This window comes from Telopea speciosissima, chromosome 4, assembly GCF_018873765.1.
Source record: "Telopea speciosissima isolate NSW1024214 ecotype Mountain lineage chromosome 4, Tspe_v1, whole genome shotgun sequence".
NCBI lineage: Eukaryota > Viridiplantae > Streptophyta > Magnoliopsida > Proteales > Proteaceae > Telopea > Telopea speciosissima.
Genome location: NC_057919.1, coordinates 62,184,081 through 62,197,233, shown reverse-complemented (window position 1 = coordinate 62,197,233; position 13,153 = coordinate 62,184,081). Strand labels below are relative to the sequence as shown.

Genomic DNA, 13,153 nt, shown 5'->3' with positions numbered 1-13,153 from the left:
TAGATTCCACAAATACTAGCCCAACATGGCCCATCATGCCATTAGACCGAAACAATGAAAGCCCAAGCCTAATCCATATAGATCCAAGTAATATAACTTCTCTGGGCCGGTAATAGTAAGAATGGGCTTATCCAACATGAGCAGAAATGCATTAAGCCCAGACTTCAGGACTCATCTCAGTCCATGACTTAATGCATAGAAGCAATCCAAGCTTGACGAGAAAGGTGTTTATGGAAGTTGGTTGTTATTGGAAACTTGAAATAGTGAACATTTAGGCTGCACTTGGTATGCATTCTCGGAATAGATTCTGGGTCTAGAACACATTTTATAAAGGACTTGCCAAAGCCATCGGCTGTCAACCACTCTTTATCTTGAAGGGGATGGTAGAGTATATATTATACACCTCTTGTTCTTCCATTATTAATCATCACACCAAATCATCTCACCTTAAGCGATCGAAAGTACCAATTAGGTTGTTATGGAATTCGAACAACCCATACTTGAGGGAAAATATGTTTATTTTTTTTACAATCTAACCATACAATTAAGTCGTAATTGGCACTTGGTTGGTTCTTCGAATCATCGATGTAGTTGGTAATCAGTGATGGTTGATACCCTCTTGTGTTTTAATGGATTCTAAGACATTAGTCTTCTAAACTAAACCCAATACTTTAAGGAGAAAAATAAAGTGTTTAAGGCTTTAAGCACCCTCCTCAAGTGTGCTAATGGCTTATAGAGAACATATCCACTTTAATGGAATAAGAACATTAGAAGTTACCATTAAGCAATGATTGATCAAAGTAAAAGGAAATTATAAGCTTAATTCTCCTAAAGTTGAGTAACTATCTACATGATACGACAAAGGCTTTTATGAGAAGACAAAAAATGGGATCTCTTGTCCTCATCCTTTATGGATAGGATGGACCATGGGTCCATGGGACCATGGGTCCATGGGTCCATGGGGTCCATGGGTCCATGGGGTCCATGGGTCCATGGGGTCCATGGGACCTGTCTTTCTCTATAGACAAATCCAAAAACACTTTAAGGAACAAATTTCTCTTTAGAAAGGCAAGTCCAGGAGTCTTAGTAGTGACTACTCAAGAGGAAGAGAGAGGGGGAGGAATGGGCTAAACCTGCAAAGAGGCAAAGAGAATCCTTAGTTTCTCCATGGCCCATTGGCCAAGCTTTCTTCAATTAGAATTTTAAGAATGTGTTGATAAGACCCTTATCCATACCAGTAAAAGCCAATTTTAATTTCTTTGTCCATACTCTTCCAGACCCTTATATAGATTTTAGAATTCTCACTCCAGAAATCCAGCAAAAATTTTGTAGCCTATATTCATTGAAAAAAATCTGACATATGGCAGGTGATTTGGCAGCCCAAAGAGGGAAAACCATTATTTGGTTATCCATTGTCTACGTGGACTGTTTTGAGCCTATGATGTCACACTACCTTGGAAGAGCAGCCATTCTTTATTTTTTTTGTTTGTCTGTATTATGTGTGGGAGAAAGGTCAACGAGTAATGGGGTCTGATAGATTTTGGGAAAAAGGTCCTCTTCAAATCTAATTTTTCTTCAATTACCCATCTAATGAAGAGGAGGAGTTGAACACACAATCCTCAGGTATTGATAGATGTTAAGATGCATGTTCAAATCCTCATAGCCGTTAGATGAGTGATTGGAGAGGAGTTGGATGCTCAAGTAGTTGGAGATGATTCAGATCCATAGAATTGAGAGTCCTTAGCAAAAAAGAAAACAAAAAGTGTGTTTTTAATGTATAGGAATGGCTCCTAAAGGAAAATATTAGTTCTAGGGTTGTGTTTGGTATCTATCTTGGAATAGATTCTAGGTCTAAAATGTATGATGAAACTCAACCCTTCTTTATTTTCTCGTTTCATAATGCATTCTAGACTTGGAATTTATTCAGATAATGAATACCATCCACAGCTCTAGATTGATCCAATAATAGATTGGTCGGTGTTCTCTGTGGGGGGAGTGTGGCTCCTGCGCATGCATATGGGCCAATGAGAATGCAAGCGTATACATCATGGGGGGGGGGGGGACATTTCGCCCCCTTTGTGTCTGGACATGGGCGATACACTCCTCCATAGAGAGCTTTTCTCCTTGTAGATATGGCCAATCTTTTGTCTATTAGAGTTATTATTTTAAATGCTATACCATGCTTTCCCTTCATATAACAAAAAGCCAAATGCTAATAAAAATCTTTGTCTAGGTCTTGACATAACTTCCATTCTATTCTAAATCAAGTATGATATAAATAAGATCGAGTCCGGTGAATCTTCACGTATGTGAGTGTACGTGAATGACTCATAGCCGTTCAAATGGAATATTCTCACAAATTGGATTCCATCTGAACGACTATGAGTCGTTCACATACACTCACGTACGTAAAGATTCCCCGCTCACAATAAGATCTTGGATTTGAACCCATAGTTGCAAGATTATCTACTATAACATTGATCTCACTATAGCAATAAGAGATCTTACATGACCACGAAAACAAATAATCCCTAAGGTTCTATCACTATCGAACAAATTTCCAAGGGAAAGGCTGAGAGCCTGAGACTTCACAAATGTCGGAGAATCACTTTCAAACCATATAATGTCCAGTTTCTTTCTCTTTGCAATTTCCAATGTGAAAGCAACTGAAATAATGTTAAACCAATTTTACCAAAATAAATAAATAAGTAAATAATGTTAAACCAATGATTTTTCACAACTTTAGGGCTACAGCCTTAAAGGTCCCTAGAATTCTAAGTCCAAGAGGGCTTAGGGGGGGTGACAAGTAAAGGTGTCAAAACCAAATCGAACCGAGTTTTTTACATCAAAATCATGACATTTTTTAATATGTGGTTCATTTTAGTTTAAAAAATGAGACCGTTTAATAAAATGGTTCAATTTTGATTTTAACCATTTAAATTTTTTAGATCAATTAAATTTTGATTTATATATTAAAGAAATAACACCTTCTTGAATCTTCGACATCCACATAGCCTCACTCCACATTGATGACATTGTTTATGTTTTTTTTCTAAAACTAATCATTCAAAATTAAAAAGAGATAAAATATGTTTATTAAATAACTATTTATGTCTTTTTATATGAGAGTAGATTTATATTAAATAATTATTTATGCCTTTTTATATAAAACTATTTAATAAATGGTTCAATTTTGGCTTCTACCTCTGACACCGTGAATCAAACAATACTGTTAAACACCCTTAGTGTATATGCCCAAATCCCAAATTGAATGGTAATGACTGATAAAAAGTCTAGTCTCGCTTTTGCATCTAGAAATGGTTATTGCCGTTTCCATAGACCATCCAGGAGGTGATTGGTGACCACCAATTCTAGTCAACCCTGAATGAGTCGGGACCATTTGCTTTATAGTTGGCACCCAATGGAAAGAAGTAAGAAAGTTCAACGGCGGCAAACGGTGTTCATTATCCATGGTAACGAGAGAATCTCTTCATTCAATATGATTTGATTTTATGAATAGCTTCTTGGAATAATGAATGTCATCAATAATTCCGCCTTCTATTTTCTTTTTGAAGATCCAAAACATCCTTTCTTAATCCAATCAAAGGGTTTGAACAAAAAAAAAAATTCCAATCAAAGGATCAGATCCTGGGCATAAAGGCTTTTTTCTCTCTTCACCATTTGTGAAGGGAACCTTGATCCTTTTATGCAATAATGTTGTTGAGTTCCAACTAATAGGGAGAAAGAATGCTACCTGACAGAAAGAATGCTACCTAGGTGTGTGTGGTGCACCCAGACACAAGGGCACATGAAATGACCTTCGCATCTCTGGATTTTCCATCTTTTTATGGGGTGTGGTGATCATTTCGCATGCCCCTGTGTCTGGGTGCAGCGCACTGCATGCGCCCAGATAACATTCTCTTTCTCCAGCTAATAATACTACTAGTTAGGAGACAATTTTCCTTCAGCCATGGTCAAGGAGATGGAGGCGTTTCGGATGGTCTCTAGAGGGGAACATTATGGGAATATTAATGATCCTATACAGTAAGGGCAAACATACCCTATAGATTCCTGTACTTTTCCTGCACTCATGCATGAAAATTTCTCCATAGTCCATACTAATAAGTTCTGGTGTTTTTTGACCTTTCTCCTAGCCTCTATATATGCTCATACAATATTTCTATACACTCGTACCTCATCGACTTAGGAGGATGGGAGGGGGTGGCCACCAGGAAAATTATCGTCTCCATTTATCTGGCCTTTCATTTCCTCCATTTTATCTAATTGGGGGGAAATGGATCTCACCCAAACAGTGTGTTCGGGCAGGAGATAGGGTGGTCATTTTTGCCCCCCTATGAGAGGAAATGGAGGGGCAGACAAATGGAGACGATAAAGATCCGTAGCGACCATGCCTCAGTGAATGGCGAGTCCCAGACGTTGCCATCAAGCCCTTTTTTTTTTTCCTACACGGGAATGATGTTTGTACGGTTCTTTTCTTTTCTCTTTTCTTAAGACAAAGAGGAGTGACATTCAGAAAGTATTTTTTGTTTTGTTTTTCATAACAATCACAGACACTGAACCTAAAAAGACAGCAATTATTACCCAAAGAACAAATGAGTACCTGAGAATGAACTTGGAAACTTTCTATTGGCAAGAAATGTTAGCAGGACCGGACAAATGCAGAGCATACATCAATTTGGTGCTACACTTGTAGGAGGAATATTCTTGGAGTCAAGGAAATGGAATCTTAAGGGGTAATTTAAAAAAGGGAAGTAGTTCTCTGTCCGGGAGTGTGGCCTACGCCAGCACTCCAATGTGTCTATCTCTCTCCTCCTCAAAACAAAAGGGTAAAGATGTCTTTTCACATGGGGAAGAGAGATATAGACTCATGGGAGTGCTGGCGTAGGCCACACTCTCGGACAGAAAACTTTTTCTCTTTCAAAAAATACTAAAACCTAGGAGAGTATTTATGATTCCAAAGAGGAAGTGATTTATTATATTTCCTTGGCTGCCAGCCTTGTAGCCGGAACATTCCTGCTATTTTTCTAGTTAGAATGGTTGATTGGGTTCTTTAAAGCGGAATATTCCTGCTAAGGCTAGCAGCCAAGGAAATGGGATCTTAAAGGGTATTTTAGAAAATACAAAAAACTAGGAGGGTATTTATGAACCCAAAAGGGAAGTGAATTATTCACTTTCCTTGGCTGCTAGCCTTATACCAGGAATATTCCTGCTATAAGTGTAGTAGCAAGTCTTTTTTTCCTCTAAAACTGTGTTTGTTTTGTATTCTAAGAATACATTATAGATCGATTTCATATTCTCAAGTGATAAAAATATTGTCTATCTAATTAGAATGTGTTTGATATTTTAAGTTGATTTTTATCAACGGAGAAAGCGAAATCCACATTGAATGCATACCAAACGCAGCTAATTTAGACCTTAACAATGGATTGAGTGAGACCTGAGATCGACATTGCGATCTCATCTCTGTGAGATTTGACGGGGAAAATCACTTCAAGCCAACCATTGGATTTGCTTACTATTCACGTCTGTATGCCATGTGTTGACATCCCAATTGACATTCTGATGTTGACCTTTCCTCGGGGAAAAAAAATGTCTTCATGGCCAACTCAAATGAATGGCAATAAATGTTCTCTTGCAGACTGGATCGTGATTTTCTACAGCACACTGCGCGTAGTAGCGGCCTGTGCAGCCTAGACAGAGCATCGCACACAATGTTCACGTTACTCCTGTCCGAGCCGTCAAGGCGGACATTGCACATGGCGTTTTATCTGAGCTGCACCGACCGCTACAAGCAGCACGCCGTAAAGGATCTGTATTGTTGCAGAATAGCTAGCTTGTAGTAAGTCACTTTAATGGTTTAATTGGAAATTTTTAATAAGAGAGAGAGAAAGAGGGAGAGCTACCCAGTACACAGGGCTCCCACTACTGCAGAGAATCTGAGAGGGATAAATGTACATAGCCTTACCCCGCAACCAATAACCACAAATTAAAACCCATATTTCATTGCTGAACTATAGCTTTACTACAAGAATTTGCAGAGCTAACACACATGAATTCATGAAACAACAACTTAAGCCTCTCAGAAGAAGAAACCCACAAATTAAAGAAGGAGATCGATAGAGAGAAGAGGAAAGAAGACACAGTTAGGGTTCTTGGAGAAGAGCTACATATCCCTAACTTCAAAACAATTACGGTTCTTAACGACGATGTCGTACATGTGCATGGATTTGAACTTGGTGAAGTCTTTAGGGAGAGAGATGAGGTGAACCGTGGAACGTATATGGAATTGAAGCAGGTCTGGGTCATTGTAGTACCTTTCCCACCCTAACCCCAATAGTTTCCTCTCTAGTACAGAGTATGAAGTAATCACCTCGTTACTGGGTGTATGAACCAAAACTTTATTCCGACGACCGGAGTTTGAGGCTTGACGACCGCCGTCCAATGTCTCCGTCCCCGGATTCTCGACCAGGCGAACCACGCCGTTCTTGAAAACCCACACTCCAGACATCTCTAAGAGCTTAGTGATGATGAGTAATGAAGGAATTAAGCTGTAACTGTAAGAACAGAGACAGAGAAGAGAAGCTAGCTCTGATAAGAGAATAGAAGGAGAGAAGCCCTGAATGGGAGAGAGAGTGAAGTGGCATCTATATATTGGTGAGCTTCAGATTAAAATATATAAAAAAATAATTATAATAATGATATTTGTAGTGGGCTGTGTGGCCCACAACAGCATGTCCAAAGATTTAGTGTTGTTGGGCTTCCATACAGGTAGCCCGTATAACTAACTTAAGTAGGGCCCATATTTGCTAAGTGGGTCCTTTTAAGGATCTTTGTTCCTAGCTAAGATCGAGAATTTTCTAGACAAAAAAGCAAACAGAAAATGACCTTTTTTTTATTTTATTTTCAGTAGAAAGATCAGCACCGTTCGTTCTTTGCTCTGATACGTGAGCGTGTATTCAATTTATGATTGTGAGGTTACAGAATATCATATATGGTAGTGATTAGTGAAGGTTCTGTTTGGATTTTAAAATTGATTGATAATGGTTATGGAATAGTTTTTCTATAATGGGAAAGATGTGAACCGTACAGATTCGTAACAACCCCTATCACATTTTCGAATTTTTCCCTGAATCGAGAGAGAGAGAGAGAGCTGATTAAAGAAACAAAAAGATCCAATATGTTTGGGCTTCGGAGAAACATTTGGTGGAGCCACCCACTCCGAAAGTGATTCTCCCTCCTCTTGCATTTTTGTTGTATTAAATGGTATTTAAATAAAGGGCAAAAGTTCTATGTGGGGAGCGTGGCCCTTGTATGTGCATGGGGCCAATGGGAGCATGTGCGGCGGCATCAACATGTGATCATTATCACCTTTTATGCAAGGCAAGGTGGTCATTTGCCTCCTATGTGTTTGATACAAGGCGCACACTCCCCTCAACGAGAGAACTTTCTCCCTTAAATAAATTAGTTTTAAAATATTTATCTTTTTTTCTTTTTAAATATTTGGTTTTTCCTCTAACGAGAACTTGCACTCTTGTTTTCATGTGTTTTGTTTTTAGGCAATTCACTTTTTATGTAGAATATTTACTCCCGCATTGGAAGTGAAAGAGAAAAGATAAGAGGCATATAAATAGGTTACGGTTCTATAGTGGTGTGAGCCTCTTAGAGGAGAGACTATCCTTTCACCCATGTGTACTTAATGGGGGGGGTGTTCGGGTGTTTTTTCACACACATGCACGCACTGAGCAGACCGGGCCGGGCCAAGCCCGATCGTAGTGAGATGAGGCGTGTTTGGCCCAGCCCATTAATTATCTTTTTATTTACTGTTGGGCCAATTTTGGACTTGGTCACATATTAATTGTTTTGGGTTTGTACTCGGGCCCATAAGGCAAGGAGTATATCATACCCGTACATATAGAAAGGACATGGCTTATTAGGAGACATCTATTTACACAAGTACGATCCTAGCACTTGGATTTGAAACTTAAACTCAATCTGTAGGAAAAGAGTCACACCTACTCCATGGGATACTTTCAAGGGACACTTACTTCCTAGCACTTGAATTGAAATCTTTTAATCCAATCCGTCCGAATCAATGGACATACCCATTCCATGGGGATCATTGAAGAGATGCATCCACTTCTATAAATAGAGGAAGTGAGTGCCTTCAAAATAAAATGCACAAGTTCATGTTATACTCTCTCTCTTATACTACTACGTTGCCAGTTAACTTGAAAAACCAATACAATATCTTCACAATTGCATTGCTTACAAGTGTAGCCTAATACAACTCTGAAGTTCTCTCGAAGGGGTTTGTAGTAGTGGAGTGCACTATTATTGTCGAAAGCTAACATAGTTGTTATATGTTGGAGGCCTACTCGCATACACCCGACTGCACTTGTAGGGGGCGATTAAGGTCTTAAGGAGAGTGCCTATTGGTTCACCTCAACCTATTCTGTCATCTTACTGAATTCATCAAAACTTTAAGTTCTTACTCTCCTAAAAGATAAATACATCTTTAATAGTTGCCTTTGTTACATCATTTGGTGCTACAAGTTTATTATTGGGTTTTCTCCCAAATGCTCCCTGCCAAACTAGGATTCCCAAGTCTGAAGTCTGAATGATCCCAGCCATGGTTTTAGGGATTGCTAGCGGATCAACAGAATTGTTTGATCTGGATCAGTATCAATGGTCTCCAATCCCTGTCCTTAGCCAACCTTGTATCGATGGATCATATGGATGAAGGGTAAAAGTATAAAAAACCTTGCCTTTTAAATGAAAGATAGGAATAAATTTGTCCGATCTAGATACTGATTCCTAAAACCCTGATCCTAGCTCAGTCAAACTTTATTCAATTTGACTTAGACTGTCCTCCCCCCCCCCCCCCCCATATAATGGATCTAATGGGTTGTGTGACTTGTGTCTTATACTCTAAGCCTACACAGTTATCATTGGACCTATATTTGTTTTACTGAGTTGGTTCTAGGTCCATTATATATAGGGGTAAAATTATAATTGCGTGGGAGACAAGGTTCATAGGATGCCTATTTATTGTCTTTTGGAAGAGAAAAAAACCCTTGTTTATCATATTAGATAACAAAGTGGTGAGATGTGTAATTTTTTTTCTGGATAATAGAAAATTCTCTCGTTCTCTTGAGTGGATGTAGGTATTTATGTCAAACCACGGTAAATTTCTTGTGTATGTGTGATTGTATGCATTTTTTTTTTTCTATGGTTATGCTCTTATCCCAACAATGGTAGCAAAGCGATATTTGGCAAATCTTCACAAGTGGTGTGAAGTGATCTAGGGAACATGTGGTGCTCAAGGATCTTACAAGAAGAAGAAACGAGAGCCTTAAATAGGAGAGAAGAAAAGAGCATCGTGCAGCCCAAGGAGAGAGAGAGAGAGAGAGGTACTTGAATCTTTTCTCAAATCTGACGTGAGAAAGAAAATGTAAGTATCCAACTATTAATTTTTTTTTCTTTTTCATACGAAGAAGGTGCAAACCTAGGAGAAAGAGAAGTAAGGAGAGAGAGAGGTGCTTGAATCTTTTCTCAAATCTCACTTGAGAAAGAAAATGTAAGTATCCAACTTTTTTTTTTTTTTTTTTTTTTTTTTTCATTTTCATTCAAAGAAGGTGCAACCCTAGGAGAAAGAGAAGTAAGGAAAATGCGCAACCTTAGGAGAGAGAAGGAAAAAAGGTGGACCCATGGTGTAAAATGCAAAAGATATGGAGCTTAGGTAAAGTGATAGGAAATGGTTCGTGTTGGGACTGGAAACTTTCATCCGGTCTGCTCATGGATGAGCCTGCAAAAAATTAGGTTAGCACAAGAGAGTCGGTGTGACTCTAGCCGAAGACTCTCCGATGATTAAGTCAGGTCTCCAATTTAGCAACAATTCAACTTAGCAAAAATCGATCCCTCATTTAGAGCCCATACCTGGGTATTTATGGGGCAACTTTGGCAGTGAAGGAGAGCCCTTGTATAGCAAGAGTCCGACTTCCATTGGTAGACCTCTCAGCAGAGTTATATTCGGAGAGTGTCTCTTGGTTATGCAAGAGTCCTTATTTAGATGGGAGACAATTGCATGGATCGCTAACTGCCTGATCTGCTGACTTAGCTTATCCAGAGAATATAGGGATTTGCTGACCCGGCTCCTCGCTTTACGGGAGTAACAGTTATCACTTCAGTCCATGACTCGGCTTAGTACATCCGATCGCTAAGCCTCGGATGCCTAGGTGATCCCTGGATGTGACCATGGTTGGCACCATGAGGTTGAGCTATTAGAACTCGTCTTTACCCCCGAGTGCCAAGGGGGTTTTGTCTGACATCCGAGCTCACCAAGCTCGTCCTGAAGTCCAAGCGCGAAGGGCTCGGCTTGGTGCTCGAGTGTACAAGACTTGGCCTGGTATGCTTGGGCTGGTGTCCAAGCTTAAAGGACTCGGCTTGGCAATGCCTCGCGTCATCCGATCCTATATGGTCAACGCCTGGTTCTTTCTTGGACCGGGTTCTCCCATCCGGTTTTGAATTTGCCATGTGTCACCCTTCAATTGGTGGTCATTTTCATGGTTCATCAGTTCGCAAATAAAAAAACACTAGTGGTCTTTTTTTTTTAAAAAAAAATATGTGTTCTGGTAATGCGAATTTTGTGAATAGCAAGTATCTGGTAGTTTCGTTTCAATGGTGTAGATTGTGCATTTGTTTATGATCAATATTGATCAAGGCTAATCAGGTTCATTGAGGTTGATGACAGGAACAAAGGTTAAAAATCGAGTAAATTAGATGACAACGAAGAGTGCAGATTTATCCATAAAATCTTTCAATGGCCTAATGATTTTACCTAATGGTAACAACAGGAGAAGAGTATTCTTATACAGGAGGGTACGATCAAGGATCTTAGGAAGAAATCAGACAAGCCGGACAAGGTGGCTAAAGACAAGTGACTAGATTTGAGTTAAGTGAACAACATGATCCAGTTGTATTTTATGAATAACACTCTTTGCGAAGTCATCAAGTTGGCGGACCTGGAGGAAGTGAAGGTTAAGCTGGAGAACATATACAAGTTTAGGTCACTGATACACTGGTTGTTAAAAAAAAAAAAAACAATTATACAACCTTCGGTTGTCAAATGGAACTAATTTTGAAGTGCACTTTGATGAATGCAACAGAATGCAAACAAAGTTGTTTATTCTAGATATTAAGATCAAAGAGGAGGACAAGACATTGTTCTTGTTGGCTTCATTACCTCCTTCATTTGATCACATTGTAACTACACTTTTATTTGATAATGATACTCTTAAAAGTTATTACTTTTTTCTATGAATGAGAGAAAATAAAGAAATAGTGTTGATAGGACATCAAAAGAGGATAATGCTTTGGTTATAAGGGCAGAGACAGGTTAGTTGAAAGGCAAAAAAGCTCAACAAGAATAAGGATCGCTACACAAATTAAAAGATCTCAAAATAACTTGTTATTATTGTGATAAAGAGGAATTATCTAAAGCGTAAGGGGGATAAATAAAAGAGAATATATATAAAAATAAAAATAAAAAAGCATCCAAGATTTCTATCTTGGAAGGGTCTTGGGGTTATGAAGATATCTATCTCACTATTTTTTAAGATATGAAAGCTTTAGATTGGATACAAGATTCGGATGGTTCATTTCATATGTGTTCAATCAGGGACCAGTTTGTCGCATATCATGCATGTGATGACAAACAATGCTGAAAGTAAGATTAGTGGGATTTGAACAAATTTTTTTGTTGTTGTCAAGATTGGACAATACAGATTCTCTTATTTGATGGTATCGTGTGAACTTTGACTTGATGGCAAATACGTGCCAAATTTCAAGAAACAAAAATCTAATATCACCAGAAACATTGAAAGGTAAAGTTCTCGGGTTTCTAGAGGGGTCATAATTGTGATGCAAATGACAGATGATAGAGAGAGGGATTAGACAATACAGATTATCTTGTTTGATGGGATTGTGTGAACTTTGACTTGACGGCAAATACGTGTCAAATTTCAAGAAACAAAAATCTAATATCACTAGAAACATTGGAAGGTAAAGTGCTCGGATTTCTAGAGGGATCATAATTGTGATGCAAATGATAGATGATAGAGAATCTCTAAAACTGACTTATAAGGACTATCGAAATAGATAGAATTACTGTTAAAACTCTGGCAAATAGATAAACAGTTCAGGTTATAAACAAATGAAGATTTGGAGGGGAACAAAAAAAGTAGATCTCTTTCCCTTTGAAACTTGTAAGTGAAAGTGATCTCTCTGAACAATGCAAAAGAAAAGATAAGAAATCCAATAAAAGTTAAGGTGGAAGTCTCTATTGCATAATGATCAAGCATAATTATTGCATAATGAAATGGTGATTCCATTGGAGGAGAGATGTACATTTCGTATACGCCTTAAATGTAACAAGCACAGACACCTTTTAATTTTGTCTTTCTTCTATTGCTTCTCTTTCCCGACACAGACTTGACCACCTCTCTTCATCCAGTGTTTTGTGTTATAAGTCAAGGCTTTGTCCCTTCCTCTTCAGTACTCTTCATTAAAAACCCATCTTAATCATCTTAGAATCAAGTTGGCATGGACCACTATTTTATTTTTTACTCAAAACATAACAAAACAAACCCATCTTGAGAAAATGTTACAAAAGGAATAAAAGTTGAAAAAAGAGAAGAAATTCCCTTCACTCAATCTCTATTGTTTTTAATTCCTTCCATAACAGAAATTAATATAGGACTCTCTCTCTCTCTACACTACTACTTCAATCAATATCACTGGATACCTCTACTACAACAACCCAAAAAGGAAAACAGAAACACAAGACAAAGCAAAGAAAAAGACATTAGCACTTAGGTGGCACTGGACCTCATTACCCACCCCATATGGTTCCAGTACTTACCTCATCAGCTGCCAAATCCTATTTCAAAACCTTTTTTCCCCATATCTTTTCAGCTAAAGTTTTATTCAAGGAGAGAAAATTTCTTAGAACCCATTAAACCACCTTTAACTTGTGTGTCATGCTAGCTATTATCAGGGACCAGAATTAAAATCCTCTACAGTATCGGCGGGGCGGCGGTGCACATCCGGCGGAACAACAGAGGTCATGGGTACC

At 38.5% G+C, this 13,153-nt stretch overlaps 1 protein-coding gene across 1 annotated transcript in view; it reads right to left on the bottom strand.

Moving 5' to 3' along the window:
• LOC122660134 (flowering-promoting factor 1-like protein 3) overlaps window positions 1-6,598 on the bottom strand; it is a 30,796-nt gene extending 24,198 nt beyond the window's left edge. The window contains exon 1 of the mRNA XM_043855313.1: window positions 6,177-6,598. Within this exon, the coding sequence (XP_043711248.1) occupies window positions 6,185-6,529 (345 nt within the window). The 5' untranslated portion in view covers window positions 6,530-6,598 and the 3' untranslated portion in view covers window positions 6,177-6,184. The remainder of the gene's footprint in view (window positions 1-6,176) is intronic.
• Between the last annotated feature and the right edge of the window lie 6,555 nt (window positions 6,599-13,153).